This window comes from Camelus ferus, chromosome 20, assembly GCF_009834535.1.
Source record: "Camelus ferus isolate YT-003-E chromosome 20, BCGSAC_Cfer_1.0, whole genome shotgun sequence".
Classification (NCBI taxonomy): Eukaryota; Metazoa; Chordata; class Mammalia; order Artiodactyla; family Camelidae; genus Camelus; species Camelus ferus.
In genome coordinates, this window is record NC_045715.1 from 2,413,936 (window position 1) to 2,428,671 (window position 14,736).

The window sequence follows — 14,736 nt, forward strand, 5'->3', positions numbered from 1 at the left end:
TATGCAGTACCTTTTTATCTGAGAGGTACAAGCGCTCACTGGTCAAGAGAAGCAGAGAAATCAAACACAGTCTGTGCCCAGGGCCCCCGAGTCTCCATTTTCATAGCGTCCCTGCAACTGCAGAAATTCAGGGAGGAAGGTTTGTCCTCTGATTCCTATTCCCCTCCACACGTTTACGGGATTCCTTTAATACTTTGGGCCAGTGAAGATTTTGTAAAAAGAAGTCTTTTTATCTCGACCAGAAAGTCTATTAATTAAAAACATTAAAGTAGAAATCCTATTTTTTTAAAATTGCTTGCCCCAGAAACATTTTAAGAAGTGTTTAGTTGGGGGAGGGTATGGTTCAGTGTTAGAGTGTGTGCTTAGCATGCACAGGGTCCTGGGTTCAATCCCCAGTACCTCGTTAAAAAACAAACAAACAAATAAATTAAGCCTAATTACCTCCTGCCTCCAAAAGAAAGAAAAAAAATTGAGAAATTATAAACAAAAAAGCAAAGAAGCATTTAGTGAAAAAATAAAAACATTTAAAATAAAAAGATGTTAGGTTTTAGACATGCTTTTTTATTAGTATAGATATCTTAGACAATACTGTAATTTTCAGAGGAATTCCACATTATTACATCAACAGTGAATTTCTGACAGAGGCAAAACGGAGCACCATAGTATACAAATAGAAAGACCATGCTTGATTGAGGACAACAGAAGTTCACTAAGGATGCACAATTGATTTGAGAAGTTCTTAGGCCTCGTCTTCACCCTCCTCCTCCTCGAACTCGCCCTGCTCGTCGGCCGTGGCGTCCTGGTACTGCTGGTACTCGGACACCAGGTCGTTCATGTTGCTCTCGGCCTCGGTGAACTCCATCTCGTCCATGCCCTCGCCCGTGTACCAGTGCAGGAAGGCCTTGCGCCGGAACATGGCCGTGAACTGCTCCGAGATGCGCTTGAACAGCTCCTGGATGGCCGTGCTGTTGCCGATGAAGGTGGCCGACATCTTGAGCCCGCGGGGCGGGATGTCGCACACGGCCGTCTTCACGTTGTTGGGGATCCACTCCACGAAGTAGCTGCTGTTCTTGTTCTGCACGTTCAGCATCTGCTCGTCCACCTCCTTCATGGACATGCGGCCCCGGAAGATGGCGGCCACGGTCAGGTAGCGGCCGTGGCGCGGGTCGCAGGCGGCCATCATGTTCTTGGAGTCGAACATCTGCTGGGTGAGCTCGGGCACCGTGAGCGCGCGGTACTGCTGGCTGCCCCGGCTGGTGAGCGGCGCGAAGCCGGGCATGAAGAAATGCAGGCGCGGGAAGGGCACCATGTTCACGGCCAGCTTGCGCAGGTCGGCGTTGAGCTGGCCCGGGAAGCGCAGGCAGGTGGTGACGCCGCTCATGGTGGCCGACACCAGGTGGTTGAGGTCCCCGTAGGTGGGCGTGGTCAGTTTCAGGGTGCGGAAGCAGATGTCGTACAGCGCCTCGTTGTCAATGGAGTACGTCTCGTCCGTGTTCTCCACCAGCTGGTGCACGGAGAGGGTGGCGTTGTAGGGCTCGACCACAGGTGTCCGACACCTTGGGCGAGGGCATCACGCTGAAGGTGTTCATGATGCGGTCAGGGTACTCCTCCCGGATCTTGCTGATGAGGAGGGTCCCCATCCCAGAGCCCGTGCCGCCCCCCAGCGAGTGGGTCAGCTGGAAGCCCTGCAGACAGTCACAGCTCTCGGACTCCTTCCTCACCACGTCCAGGACCGAGTCCACCAGCTCGGCGCCCTCCGTGTAGTGGCCCTTGGCCCAGTTGTTCCCGGCACCACTCTGGCCTGCCGGGCGGAAAGGAGAATGTTAGACACTAAAACTTCAATAAGGAATTCTAAATTCTGTCATTTTGACTCTGGACTAGTTTTAAAGGGGACAGATTCTTTTAGAAACCCTTTCTACCTACAGAAAACTCTTCTTATGTCAGTGACCCTCAAAAACACTGGAGATCTAATAAAGGAAAAAGTTTAGTTTATATGAGGTTATTGAGTAAGAAGATGGTTTAACAAAACCCTACTGGTTTACAATTAAGAACAAACAACCTTCTGTAAATACTTAAATCAGCCACGGTGAACAGACAGGGCAGGAGGCAGTGAGGTCCGGGCGCCGTGCGCTCTCAGCAGCTGTCTCAGCTGCTGCTCACACCTGTGCCTTTGGCCTCTGGCTTCTTGCAGTGCTTGCCTGCTGTCACTGGTCCCCTGAAATGACGCGTTACCTGCTGTCTGAGGCCTTTCTCTGCTCTTTGTTCACTGCCCTTCCCAGGCTGCTGTGTCGGGGGTGATCGGGGGGCTGCAGCAGCCTCTGCAGGCGGGCCCTGTTCTCTGAGCTGCCCGGAGGCGCTGGAGGAGTGACAGCCCGTGGACCGGGTGCAGTCAGGACTCTCTGTGGACACACGGCCTCCACCCCGCACTCAGCAGTCAGCAGTCAGAGCTGGGATCTCCACAGGGCTGAGGAGGAAGGAGACCCACTGGGCCGGTGCCCCTGGGTCATGGCTACGTACCGAACACGAAGTTGTCGGGCCTGAAGATCTGGCCGAAGGGTCCAGACCTGACTGAGTCCATGGTGCCCGGCTCCAGGTCCACCAGGATGGCCCGAGGCACATACTTGTTACCTGTGGGTACAGAGCAGAACTTAGACCTGAGGTTGGCAAAGGAATCCCAGACAACGCCCTGCTCTGTGTGCCTGAATTCACGGCAGAATTCATCAGAGAAAACTCCAGCAGGAGACAAAAGCAGGAGATCAGAGCACTTTCTGCTCTGACAAGGGAGGTCAGGCTTGCTTAGTCATGGCAGACGTGCAGGAGACTTAAGGAACTCTGCCGTGTGATTCTCAGCCGTGGACATTTAAAACGAAGGCAGGAGGCCCTTTGTCATTTGCATGTTCCTAGTACTCTGCGTCTGCCACAGAACGGAGAGCAAGCGAGGGGGCAAAAAATGTTCCGATAATCACCAGCGGCTTCATTGTAGTACACATTGATCCTCTCCAGCTGCAAGTCACTGTCTCCATGGTAACTGCCGGTGGGGTCGATGCCATGCTCATCGCTGATGACCTCCCAAAACTGGGGACAAAAAAGGAGCACGTGACGGGCTGGCACGCTGTGTCAGGAGGGATCCCCTTTCTTCCTCTCGTGCCCTTGGAGCAGCGGCGTTGTGGTCGGACAGGCGAATGCGTCCCACACAGACCAATACCCACCGCCCCGTCTCCCAGCAGCTGCTGCCGAGGGGCTCTGGAATCTGCAGAGCATCAGCCATATTCTGGAGACAGACTGGAAAGCTGGGAGGGGCCCTGCGGGGGAGGGTGGGCACTGCAGGTCCCTTCTAGGGAAGCTGGGGACGCTGGGGAGGCTGTCACTCCCAGGCAGGGCTGAGTGTCAGCATCCTAGCTGACGGACGGGTCCAGACAGGACCCAGGACCAGCTGGACCCCGCCCTGCGGCTGCCCGCAGGGCTCACTGTCTCCTGGCACAAAGTGGCCCAGCCCCCCACCCCCCAGCAGCGCAGTGTTATGCACTGACATTCACACTGCCCTCTGGCCACTGGCCGCAGCAGGAGAATGATGGAGAGGGGCGGGCAGGAGGCTGGGGAGCCCCCTCGGGGGCAGTGGCTGGAGCTGGCCCGGTAGTGAGGGGCTGGCTGCATTGTGAATCTGCAGCAGGAAAGGGGGCGGGAGGCTGGGGTGGGCAATATGGCGGTTCTGAAAGAGACCACGTCCTTGTCAGGCGCCCGCCCACACCCATGCACCATGCGGCTGCGCCTCGCCCACTGAGGGCGGCTGTCACAGAGCAGGACTGCCACCTGCCACCTCGCAGACCGGAATCGGACTCCGACGTGGTATGTCATCCTGTCTAGATGGTGCTCGCATTAGAGATCTGTCTAACATCCTCGTCTGTGGGACCCATGAGACGTCTGCCCTAACATCTATCACCCGATGACACTGCATTTTCTCATTCAAACTATAGACAAAATATACAAATTAAATTCCGCATGAGGACCTTGGGTTAATACGACCGCAGCCCCCATCTAAATCTCAGAGGCTAATCTACCAGGGAAATACCAACCACGTTCCGCACAAGGGCCGGGTCCGAGGAAATTTCAAAAGGCCTTGATTAAAGGCATACACAGCTGCATTGCCGCGCGCATCCGGGCAGATCAGGTTTTGTGGTTCCTGGGCCCCGCCCGGCGCCTCAGCCGAGAACGCGCCACCCGGGGCCGCCACCCTCTCTCTGGCCCCTCTCCGGCCACGGCGCGTACCCTGGGGACCCGCCACCCGCTCCCCAGCCCCTCCTCGGCCCCGGCGCGCACCCTGGGGACCCGCCACCCCCTCCCCGACCCCTCCTCGGTCCTCACCCTGTGGACCCGGGCCCTTTCCTGGTCCCGCATCCTGGGGACCCGCCGTCCCCTCCTCATTCCCTCCCCGTCGCGCACCCTGGGTACCCGCCGCCCCCATCCCAACCCCTCCTCGGCGCACACCTTGGCGCCAATCTGGTTGCCGCACTGGCCCGCCTGGATGTGCACGATCTCGCGCATGGTGCCGGCTGCGGAGCGGGTGAAGCCTCAGGCCCTGGACTGAGCGCGGCGCGGACCGGCAGACTCGGGCGCAGAGACCTGCCGCCGCCCCCCGGCCCCGCCTTTTATAGCGGGGGACCCGCCCCTCCCGGCGCGGTGACGTCAGCGGGCGGGGCGCGGGGGCGGTGCGGCGGGGACGGCGGGGACTGCGGCACCGCGAGGGGGAGCTGGGGCGCGGCGCGAGGTGCGCTGGTCGGGCGCTCCGGGTCCCGGGGGGCTGCCTCTGAGCCCGGCCCTCGCCCCCGCGTGCCCCTGGGGGTGGGCAGCCCAGAGTTGCCTGTGGGGTCGGGTCCGCAGCGTCCCTGGGTTTCCTGCCCACGGGCAGGCTCCTCGGCCCCGGGCCTCGTTCTCTATTCGGGGTGGGAATCGCGGCGGGTGTAAACGCCGGGAGCGGGTGGTAGGCGGGGAGGACTGGGGGTCCCCGGTGGGGGTCGACGGGCGGCTGTCTTCAGGGAAGGCGAGGATGGCGGGGTGGGGACCTTTAGCCTCTGCGCGTAAGGGAGGTGGTCGGTTTGGAAGGGGCAGGAAAAGTGACTCGGCGCTGGATCTGTCTCATGCCTGCTTTGGGTCTGGGGTCCTGGTAAAGGTCACTTAACGTGGACAATTCCGCCGGCGTGCGTGTCCGGGAGAGAACTTAATGGCCAGGCGGCCGCAGAAGCGCGTGCGCCTTCGTGCATGATGTCCCCTAATCCCCGCGTCCGGCTCCAGGCCGCAGCCACGCGTGGCCACTGGACAGCTGGGCCGTGGAGTCTGGGTTCACGTGTGCTTTAATGTGGAATGCTCGTCATATTTCGTGGACTCAAGAAGTGATAAGAATGTAAAATATTCCAATCCTAATTTTGTTTATTACTTATCAAAGTAATATCTTGGATATATTTTTTGAACTTATTTTCACTTTTTTCTGTCAACTTTTTTAAATGCCTGCTAGATTAATACTGACTGCTAGAAAATTTTGAATTACCTACGTGGCTCCCGTTGTACTTCTGCTGTTCTCGAGTAAACTTTGTTCCTCCCCCAATTTCACAGCTTGGAGGCGGAGGCTGGAAGAGCTGACCAGCCCCAAAGCTAGTCAGTGAAGGCATCTCGCTCCCTTCTACAAAGGGAGAGCCCAGGTGAGTTTTAGAGGCTTGGTCCGGGTGAGGTAAGACCCAGCCGTCATTGTTCTCAGGGACCATCCCAGCACATCCTCTGTTTCCTCTCTGGGGCCAGTTTCTCCAGCTATGAAAGGATGGTAATTATAGGTGCCCCGCAGCTGGCTTTGTGAGTAGGAAATGAGAAGCTCTATATGAAAGCAGGTCCAGTTTATGGAGCAAAAACACCCCCATAAAATCCAGGGCGATGCTGTCATTATAAACGTTTAAGCCCATTTGCCACATGAATGGTGGGCAAAGTCACGGCTTCGTCACCCACGCTTCAGGAGGCCAGTCCTCAGGGGTCCCTCCAAAAGCAGGCAAGCAGGTGCCGGGCACCTCCCCGCAGGTCAGGGATGGGTTTCCTAGGCCACCTCCTCCTCCTCCTCTCCGCCCCCCTCCCCCATGCTGCTAGGCCCCCAGGGCTCAGCCCCTCCTACAGATGCTCTTTCCAGATGCCTAGGACCCGGCCTCCACCGCTACCCCCAGCTCCCATGTCCTGGGCTCCTCACGACCCGCTGGAGCCTCGCAGAACCTCTCCAGAGAATGGCCCTGCTCCAGGTAACTTCTCTGATTACAAGGTTCCACCAAGATTTTTCTGGAGACTACTGTCTTTTGGTTTTTGTTTCATTCAAGGTGGGAATTTGGGGCCAAGTAGGAGCAGAAGATGAGACCTGGAAGGGACGGTATTGGGGACTTGGGGACCCTGACAGGTGGGCATCTCCGTGCTCGTGGGAGGATGCCCACTCTGCTGCATCCTGGTTGGGAGGTTAAGCAGGTCACCTAAGCTCTCAGCCTCTGTTACTGTGTCTGAAACATGGGAATTGGCTTTTGTTACATTGTGAAGACGAAAGACAATGTCTGTGAACTGGGTGTTTAATGACTATGTCAGTGACAGCATTCATTCCAGCAGGCCCAGGCCCCTGGGGGTCACTGGCAGCAAACGTTCTTCCCAAGGCTGCCCTCTCTGCCCCACAAAGTGCACCCAGCCTGCCTCCTCGCCAGCCCCCGCCTTCATGTCTGTTCATGTATAATCAGATGCACACACAGGCAGAGTTTTGAATGATGCCTGCCTGACCTAAGGTGACTCATCCCAGGGCTGTGAGCTGCCCTCCTCCGCCACCTGGGCATCCCAGACCCCGCCAAGGGCCACACAGCACCGTGCAGACAACAGGAGGGAAGGGGGCCAACTGAGCCTCCCTGCCCCAGAATAGACTTTGAAGAGTTCTGGGGAGAAGGTGGGTTTTCCCCTTTTCTCTTTATGTCTAAAACGGAGCAGCTCTTCTGGCTGCTGGGCAGGGTGGTGGGGGAGGGGAGCCGACATCCTCCAGCCACGTGTCATTTCCTGCTTTGGGCGTGATGTCACTGCCAATGACAGAGCCTCTCCCTCTCCCAAGGCACTCTGGGCTGATGATGACAACATTCAGACTGGAGAGGGAAGGTGAAGCCTGGGCCTGCGTTTTACTGAAGGTCTCAGGCTCCCGTCTCTCAGTCTGCCTGCCCACCCCTCTCCTGCCTTCACTGAGAGCCTTCGAGTGCCCTCTGCATGCGTGGTACTCCGGTGGTGGTGCCATCTCTTAAGAGAGAGATGTGATCTAGTTGAAATATATTTAGTGGGGGTCCCAAAATTTTGAGATCAGTTTCCCCTGTAGAATAATGGAAACCCAAGAACCATCCCAGCAGTAAAATTGTATCAGTCATTCTGCAACAGTATCACGTTCTCTTCTTCTGTGCCCTCAGAGAAGGCCCAGGGGACAAGCCATCTCAGTCTCTCCTTCCTGTGACACTTACGTAAAAGAGCCCTGTCTGCTTCCTTTGACTGAGTGCACACATCCAGGTTTATAATAAAAGCATCTCTTTATGAAGATGGAGGAATTTTGCTTAAAGCACTTGAGGTGCTTCCTTTTTAAAAAGACTGCCTGAAGCATGAACAGTCTGAGCTCCAGTTTAATTTACTTTGAAGACGTCAAGTCCAAAATTTATAAATTTTTGCACCAGACAACAACAGTTTGGAGTAAATATATAGTAATGTTTTTCAGCTACCTTCTAGAATGTTTCATGTCCCAGTATGAATTATGTTTACTAGCGCTGTCAGTCAGACCTTTCAAAATTGAGGAAAAAAAATATAGTATACAGTGTGTGACTATGTAATACACATATGTAACATAAACATACACATTTTTAACGTGGTAAGAACATATTTCATATAAACATATTTTCTGAGTACACAATTAGGAAATGTATCAAATACTAAAGAACACGGGTGTGTCTTTCCACTCTCCCCTGGATGTGTTTATTTTCACGTTCATGTTTGACTTTTCCCTTTTTTTCCCCCTTTCATGGGTTGTTTAGATGTTTTTGTTTATTCCTTTTTAACATAGTTTCAATCATCTTTGCCTTGGACATTAAGAATGGGAAGTACTCTGTCTTCTTACACTGTGACTTAAGTGAGACGTAGTCTCATAAATTCTCAAATGTATGGAACCTTCTTCCAGCTGCTGCCGTTTCCTCCGTAATCTGTCTGGACTACACTGGTTTCTCTGATTAAATCTGCTTCACACGGCCACTGGCTGTTCACATGAGTGGAGTGAATTTCCCCCCATTCAGCCCACACCCCTATATTCCCTGAGTGTTAGGAGCACAGGCCTGGATGGATGGGAGTGGATGCAAATCCTGACTTTGCCACTTATTAGCTGTGTGACTTAGGGCAAGTTACTTAACCTCTCTGTGCCTCAATTGCCTCATCTGTAAAGTGGGACTAATAATTGTACCTAGTCCCTGGGGTTGTTACATGGATTGAATGAATTAATATGGGAAAGCACTTAGAATACCCCCTGATCCACAGTAAATGTTATGTAAATCTAAGCTATTACAACTGGTATGACTATTTCCCTCCCTCCTTCCAGGGAGCTTTTCTCTATAAATCAGTGCTGAAATCCAGTGTGGCTCTCTCTGTGATGCGCCCTCCTTTGTGCCTCGTGATACAGTGTGCACACCTCCGTGCTGCATTCCCGGTCCCTCGTGCCCCAGTTGTCACAGCAGGGAACAAGCAGCAGGACTCCTAAGCAGGGAGCCGAGGCCCCATCTGAGTGCTCTTTCCACACCTGAACCCCGAGGGTCTGCAGGTCAGTGGGGGGGTCCCCACACCCTGCAGGACTGTTCTGAGCCCGAGCACCCCCAAGGGCAGGGCTGGGACTAGACCAGCCCCTGCAGGAGGCATGGGACCCAAGGAGCCTGTTCCAGCCATTTTCCAACTGCCTGGCTCCCTCGCCACCTACTTTCTGAATACAGGCTTTCTTAACACCAAAATCTGAGCTGCCAGAGAATTTGGGTGAGGCCAGCCGCGCCGATGTCCATGGGGCCAAGCCAGGTGCAGAAAGGGTGCTGGTCATCTTCTTAGAGCTCAAGGTTCGCTCTGTTTCACTTTCAAGAACAGAGGTTATGGAAAGACTGACGTCAGCATCCCCCTCCCCGAGGTGAGAAAGCCAGCAGGTCCTGCAGAGCCGAATGATTCCGACTTTGCTGAACATGTGCAGGGAGGCAGGTGGGGAGAGCTGCCCCCGGGCGTCCAGCCCAGCCGCTGGCCCTGCTCCCTCGTCCCCGCCCTTGTCCCGCTCTGCTCTCCCGGGGGCTCCGTGGCTCACCGGTGCCCCGTCCCAACTTGCCAGTGTTTTCACCTGCAACACGGGACTCTCCTCTCTCTGCCCCCACCACGGGGTCTGGACAGCTTTTTCTAGAATAGTCTTTGCAGTGGGGGCAACAATCAGCTACCACCAAACTTATAAAATCTGCAGGGGGGGAGATGCACTCGAAATGTGATATGCCTTTTTTTAACAACAGAATCATACTGAGGGGCATTTTTAAAGTGTTTATTGGACCTTCGAGCATTTAAGTTATGGAAAACTCCAGTCCCCAGGCCTCCTTAGTCGTGCAGCCAGGAGTCTTCAGAGAAACCCCCAAAGTGTTTCCTGTTCACGGTTCCCGCCTTTGTTTGCCCACGAAGTCCCAGAAATACTTGACTGGGAAGAAATACTACTGCTTATTTATCATCAGCTGTTGCCTACACCTAATTGTCATGGAGCACAAAAATAGAAATAGGTGTCATTTCAAGTACAGGGTAGATTAATTTTGTTAAATTTATTATTCGATTATACCAGGTTTTGTTGAACACTCTAAGTCTGATGTGTATGTAACTTGTTTTTCTTACTTAGAAGAAATATTTGTTAGGTCCAGTCTTTAGCTTCTGAGCAAAGCCAAGTTACCATGGGGCACTGTAAGCATTGCCCTTGCTAGTGTCCAGGGCCTCAGACATCTGAGATAGGGGTGGGGTGATAGCTCAAGAATAAGGAAGGAAATCCACAAGAGTAAAATTAGTAAGTGTTTGGCTAAATGTCTATGAAACATATCACATTGGTGAGTCAAATGCAACTTAACTCATATCATAACATATAAGCTATAACTAACGTAAACATTTTAGAAAATAGAAATTTAAATATGTTTGATATAATGTCGGTATGGCATGTCCAAAAAATGTTAATAGTGGCTTAGATCTGCAGAGCTCTTAAACTGGCTTCATCCATCCCTCACAGTTAGTATCCCTGTCTGGGTGCAGAGAAGTAGTTAGAATCTTTTATAACTAGAAGGAAGAAGGCTACTACAGAAGATGGAAACGCCCGCGCAGTAAAGGAGCCAGGGCTGTCGAGGGAGAGTCAACAGCTGTGAACGCCGCAGGTGCGTGCCTGTTGCCTGGGAGGAAACCAGAGGTCTTGGACCCATCACTTCCCCTCACCGGCTGGCAGGGGGTGCTTAGCTGAGGACCGCTTGGTTCGGGGTGTGTCAGGAAAAGAGGGGGGAGTTTCGGTGAATTACAGGACAGAGGAGCAACTGTGCAGCCAGTCATTTCTGTGTCCTGGGTGCTTCAGAGTCAGATTTTTGTTAGCTCCTGGAATACTTGTATGCTGTACTGATTCACAGATTCTTTTAATGTTGGATAGTTTTGTAATTCACGAGGGGTTTGGGTCCCTCCCTGGAGATGTCAGACTGAGGCCGAGGCAGGGCGGACATCCACAGTGGAAGGGCACAGGCTGAGCGGGGAAGACTGGGGGCTCAGACGCCCTGCAGGTCAGGGGCTGGTCCTGCCGGGAGCAGTCAGGTCTGACCAGGTGTTAATGTGGGCCCAGGGTTGTCGCTGGGCTGCAAGGACACGGCGGGAAAGTGGGACAAGGGGACCAGGAAGCGCTCGGGAGGGGCAAGGTCAGACGGGGACTCTCCCTGCCGGCCGCTGCTCCGAGTCCAACCAGGACAGGAACTTCCGTTGTAACTGCCCATAGTTGCTAATTTAAACTACTGGATTGGAGCCAGTCTGAAGTGAAATTCCAAGGGTGGCTAAGCGTCCTTTTTTATTCTTTCTCCCCCAGTTTGCACACACAGGCTCCACCCCATCATGAAAATCTGTGCCAAAGAGATCCTTTAATACCATTCGATTAAGGCCTTATTCTGATGAGCAAGTGTATTAACCCTTCCAAGAATGATCACACGGAGACAGACTTCTGTGGTCAAAGACACCTGGAAATCAAATCTCCCAACGTTAAAAGGTACCCAAAATAGATCGACCACAAGGTCCTGCTGTGTGTACCGCACAGGGCGCTATATTCAGTATCTTGTAATAACCTCTAATGGAAAGGAATCTGAAAAAGAATATATATGTGTGTATGTGTGTGACTGAATCACTGTGCTGTGCTTCTGAAACTAACACAACATTGTAAATCGACTGTACTTCCAAAAGAAACTTGAAAAAAAAAAAAACCCAGCTATTCCAGAACTGGTCTCCCCCGTGAGGAATTCCCAACAAGAAGCCACAGGGCCCGTCCTTGAGCAGCGGGACACTCCCTGCAGCCCCCGCTGCTGTCCTGCCGTGTGACAGGGGCCTGACGGGTGTTACTCATGTGATCCTCGCAGTCGCCCTCTGAAGTCCGGACGGTTATCGCCGTTGTCTGGAGAAAGAAACTAAGGCTCAGACAGATGAAAATACTTGCCCAAAGCCCTGTAACTGTTAAGTAGAAAAACGCTCACTCTCTGAACGCAGGTCCAGATGTCAGAACCAGAAGTTCCAGGGACCGAGTTCATTCCACACCCCAAACCGTTCTTTGTGGGACGCAGAATTCTAAGCCCCAAGGTGCACCCCGCCTGGTGTGCAGCCACCTTTTCCCAGGTGTTCAGTCAAACTCTAACCTAGGTGCTGCGGTGAGGGGATTCTGCAGGCGTAATTAAGTTCTCAAATCAGTTGACCTTGAAGTCGGGAGATGACCTGGCTGGGCCTTCCCTAATCACATGAGCCCGTTAAGGAATTTCCTCCAGCTGGTGCAGAAGACGCGGTCAGAGTCTCAAAGCAGTGGAGACACTTCTCCAGGTGGCCTGGAAGGGGCGGCTGCTGTGCTGTGGGCCGTGTGGTAGGGTCGGCAGGCTGCCCTGAGAACAGCCTCTGGCTGACAGCCAAGACCAGCCCAACAGGGACCCTGGACCCCAGCCGCGAGGAACTGGGTTCTGCCCCCACCTGAGGGGCAGGGAAGGGGCGCTGCGCTGCAGATGGAGGAGCGGGGACAGAGTCCCCACCGTGCCCTGCCAGACGCTGTAAGATTATTGTGAGGGTTACGCCCCGGGTTTGTGCAGCAGAGAACTACAACCTCATCTGCCCTGTGGTCTGAGGTCGGGCCCCAGGAGTGGGCCTGAGACAAGGATTCTGCTTTATCTTAGTTATTAATTTTTATTATAATATGCTCTTCTTTGTTGAAATACAGTCAATTACAATGTATCAGTCTCTGGGGTACAGCACAATGTCCCAGTCATGCATGTGCATACATATATTCGTTTTCATATTTTTTCCATTAAAGATTATTACAAGATACTGAATATCACTCATATGTGGAGTCTAATAATATGCTCTTTTTAAACATTTTTTTTGAAGTATAACTATATTAAAATATTGTGTTGATTTCAGGTGTACAGCAAAGTGATTCAGCCATATATATATGTATTCTTTTTCAGATTCTTTTCCATTATAGGTTATTACAAGATATTGAATGTAGTTCCCTGTGATGTATAGTAGGGCTTTTTTATTTATTTGATATATAGTAGTTTGTATCTGCTAATCCTGAACTCCTAATTTATCCCTCCCCCCTTTCCCCTTTGGTAACCATACTTTGTTTTCTATGCCTGTGAGTCTGTTTCTCTTTTGTAAATAAATTCATTTGTATTATTTTTTTAGATTCCATATATAAGTGGTATCATAATATTTGTCTTTGTCTGACTTCACTTAGTATGATAATCTCTAGGTCGATCCATGTTGCTGCAAATGGCATGATTCTATTCTTTTTATGGCTGAGTAGTATTCCACTGTATAAATATACCACCTCTTCTTTATCCAGTCATCTGTTGATGGACACTTAGCTTGCCTCCACATCTTGACAATTAAAACAGTGCTGCTGTGAACATTGAGGTGTATGTGTCTTTTTGAACTAGAATTTTCATCTTTTCCAGATCTATGGCCAGGAGTGAGATTGCTGGATCAAATGGTAAGTCTATTTTTAGTTTTTTAAGGAAACTCTGTACTGTTTTCCGTAGTGGCTGCACCAATTTACATTCCCACCAACAGTGTAAGAGCCTTCTGTTTTCTCCGCACTCTCTCCAGCATCTATTATTTGTAGACTTTTTGATGATGGATGGCCGTTCTGGTTGATACGAGGTGATATCTCACTGTGGTTTTGATTTGCATTTCTCTAATAATTAGCGATGTTGAGCATCTTTTCATGTGCCCGTTGGCCATCTGTATGTCTTCTTTGGGGAGATGGCTGTTTAGGTCTTCTGCCCACTTTTTGCTTGAGTTTGTTTTTTTTGATACTGAGCTGTATGAGCTATTTGCATATTTTGGAAATTAAGCCCTTGTCAGTCAGATCATTTGCAAATGTTTTCTCCCAGTCCATTGGTTGTCTTTTTGTTTTGTTTATGGTTTCCTTTGCTGTGCAAAAGCTTTTAAGTTTGGTTAGATTCCATTTGGTTATCTCTATTTTTCTTTCTTTTGCCTTGGGAGACTGAGCTAGGAAGATACTGATACGATTTATGTCAGAGAGGGTTTTGCCTGTGTTCTCTTCTAGGAGATTTATGGTGTCCTTTCTTACATTTAGGTCTTTAAGCCATTTTGAGTTTACTTATGTGTATGGTGTGAGGGACTGGTCTTTTTCATGTATATAAATATATATTTTTTATTGAAGTGTAGTCAGTTTACAATGTTGTGTCAGTTTCTGGTATCCAGCACAATGCTTCAGTCATACGTGAACATACATATATTCATTTTCATATTCTTTTTCACCAAAAGTTACTGTAAGATACTGAATATAGTTCCCTGTGCTGTACAGTGGGAACTTGCTGTTTAGTGAGGGAGTGTTCTAATTTCGTTAATTTGCACGAGACTGCCCGGCTTCCCAAACACCACTTACTGAAGAGACTGTCTTTTCTCCATTGTATATTTTTGCCTCCTTTGTCGAAGAGTAATTGACTGTAGGTGTGCGGGTTTATTTCTGGGCATGAGACAAGGATCTGAGTGGAAGTTTGTAGGGGGCTGATCCCAGGAGGCGGGTGGAGGGCGGTGGGGATGGAGCGGGGAGGGAAGGAAGGAAGCTGCGTTCCGTGCGGGCTCGGTAAGAGACCCAGTCACCGGGCGGCCCCTCTGAGTCAGGGAAGCGGGGCTGTTTCACCTCCAGTCCATCCTTGGCTGGTCCTCCTTCCCAAGGGGTGTTACAGGCAGGACATGCAGAAGAGGGTCTGGGAAGGGCAGTGTCACAGGAACAGGGGACGGTGTCGGCTACAGAGACACTCAGCAGGAAGCCCCTCCCCGTGCGTAGCCCTGGGTCCTGGCTTGGCCCCTGAGCTCATGACTGTCTTCTCCACACTTTCCAGACACCTGCAGTTTTCAGCTCCTGCAAGTTTCATGTTCCCAGGTGTTCTCTTCACTTGCCAGACATCTCCAGTC

The 14,736-nt window shown here is 51.7% G+C and overlaps 1 protein-coding gene and 2 long non-coding RNA genes across 4 annotated transcripts; 2 read left to right on the forward strand and 1 right to left on the reverse strand.

Moving 5' to 3' along the window:
- Positions 1–540: 540 nt before the first annotated feature.
- TUBB2A (tubulin beta 2A class IIa) lies at positions 541–4,637 on the reverse strand. Its single transcript, XM_032462408.1, is given in 5 exon segments — positions 541–1,543; positions 1,545–1,801; positions 2,518–2,628; positions 2,967–3,075; positions 4,486–4,637. Coding segments are annotated over 5 exon segments (1,338 nt in total). The 5' UTR covers positions 4,543–4,637; the 3' UTR covers positions 541–739.
- A 332-nt stretch (positions 4,638–4,969) lies between these two features.
- Positions 4,970–8,609, forward strand: LOC116658155. Of its 2 annotated transcripts, none has more exons than XR_004313341.1 (3): positions 4,970–5,693; positions 6,167–6,949; positions 7,452–8,609. It is a non-coding gene; the product is annotated as an uncharacterized LOC116658155 (long non-coding RNA). The 2 variants fall into 2 exon arrangements; XR_004313340.1 differs by having other exon boundaries at positions 4,971–5,693; positions 7,109–8,609.
- An 18-nt stretch (positions 8,610–8,627) lies between these two features.
- Positions 8,628–10,543, forward strand: LOC116658159. The gene is made up of 3 exons (XR_004313345.1): positions 8,628–8,836; positions 9,003–9,187; positions 10,352–10,543. It is a non-coding gene; the product is annotated as an uncharacterized LOC116658159 (long non-coding RNA).
- The last annotated feature ends 4,193 nt before the right edge of the window (positions 10,544–14,736 follow it).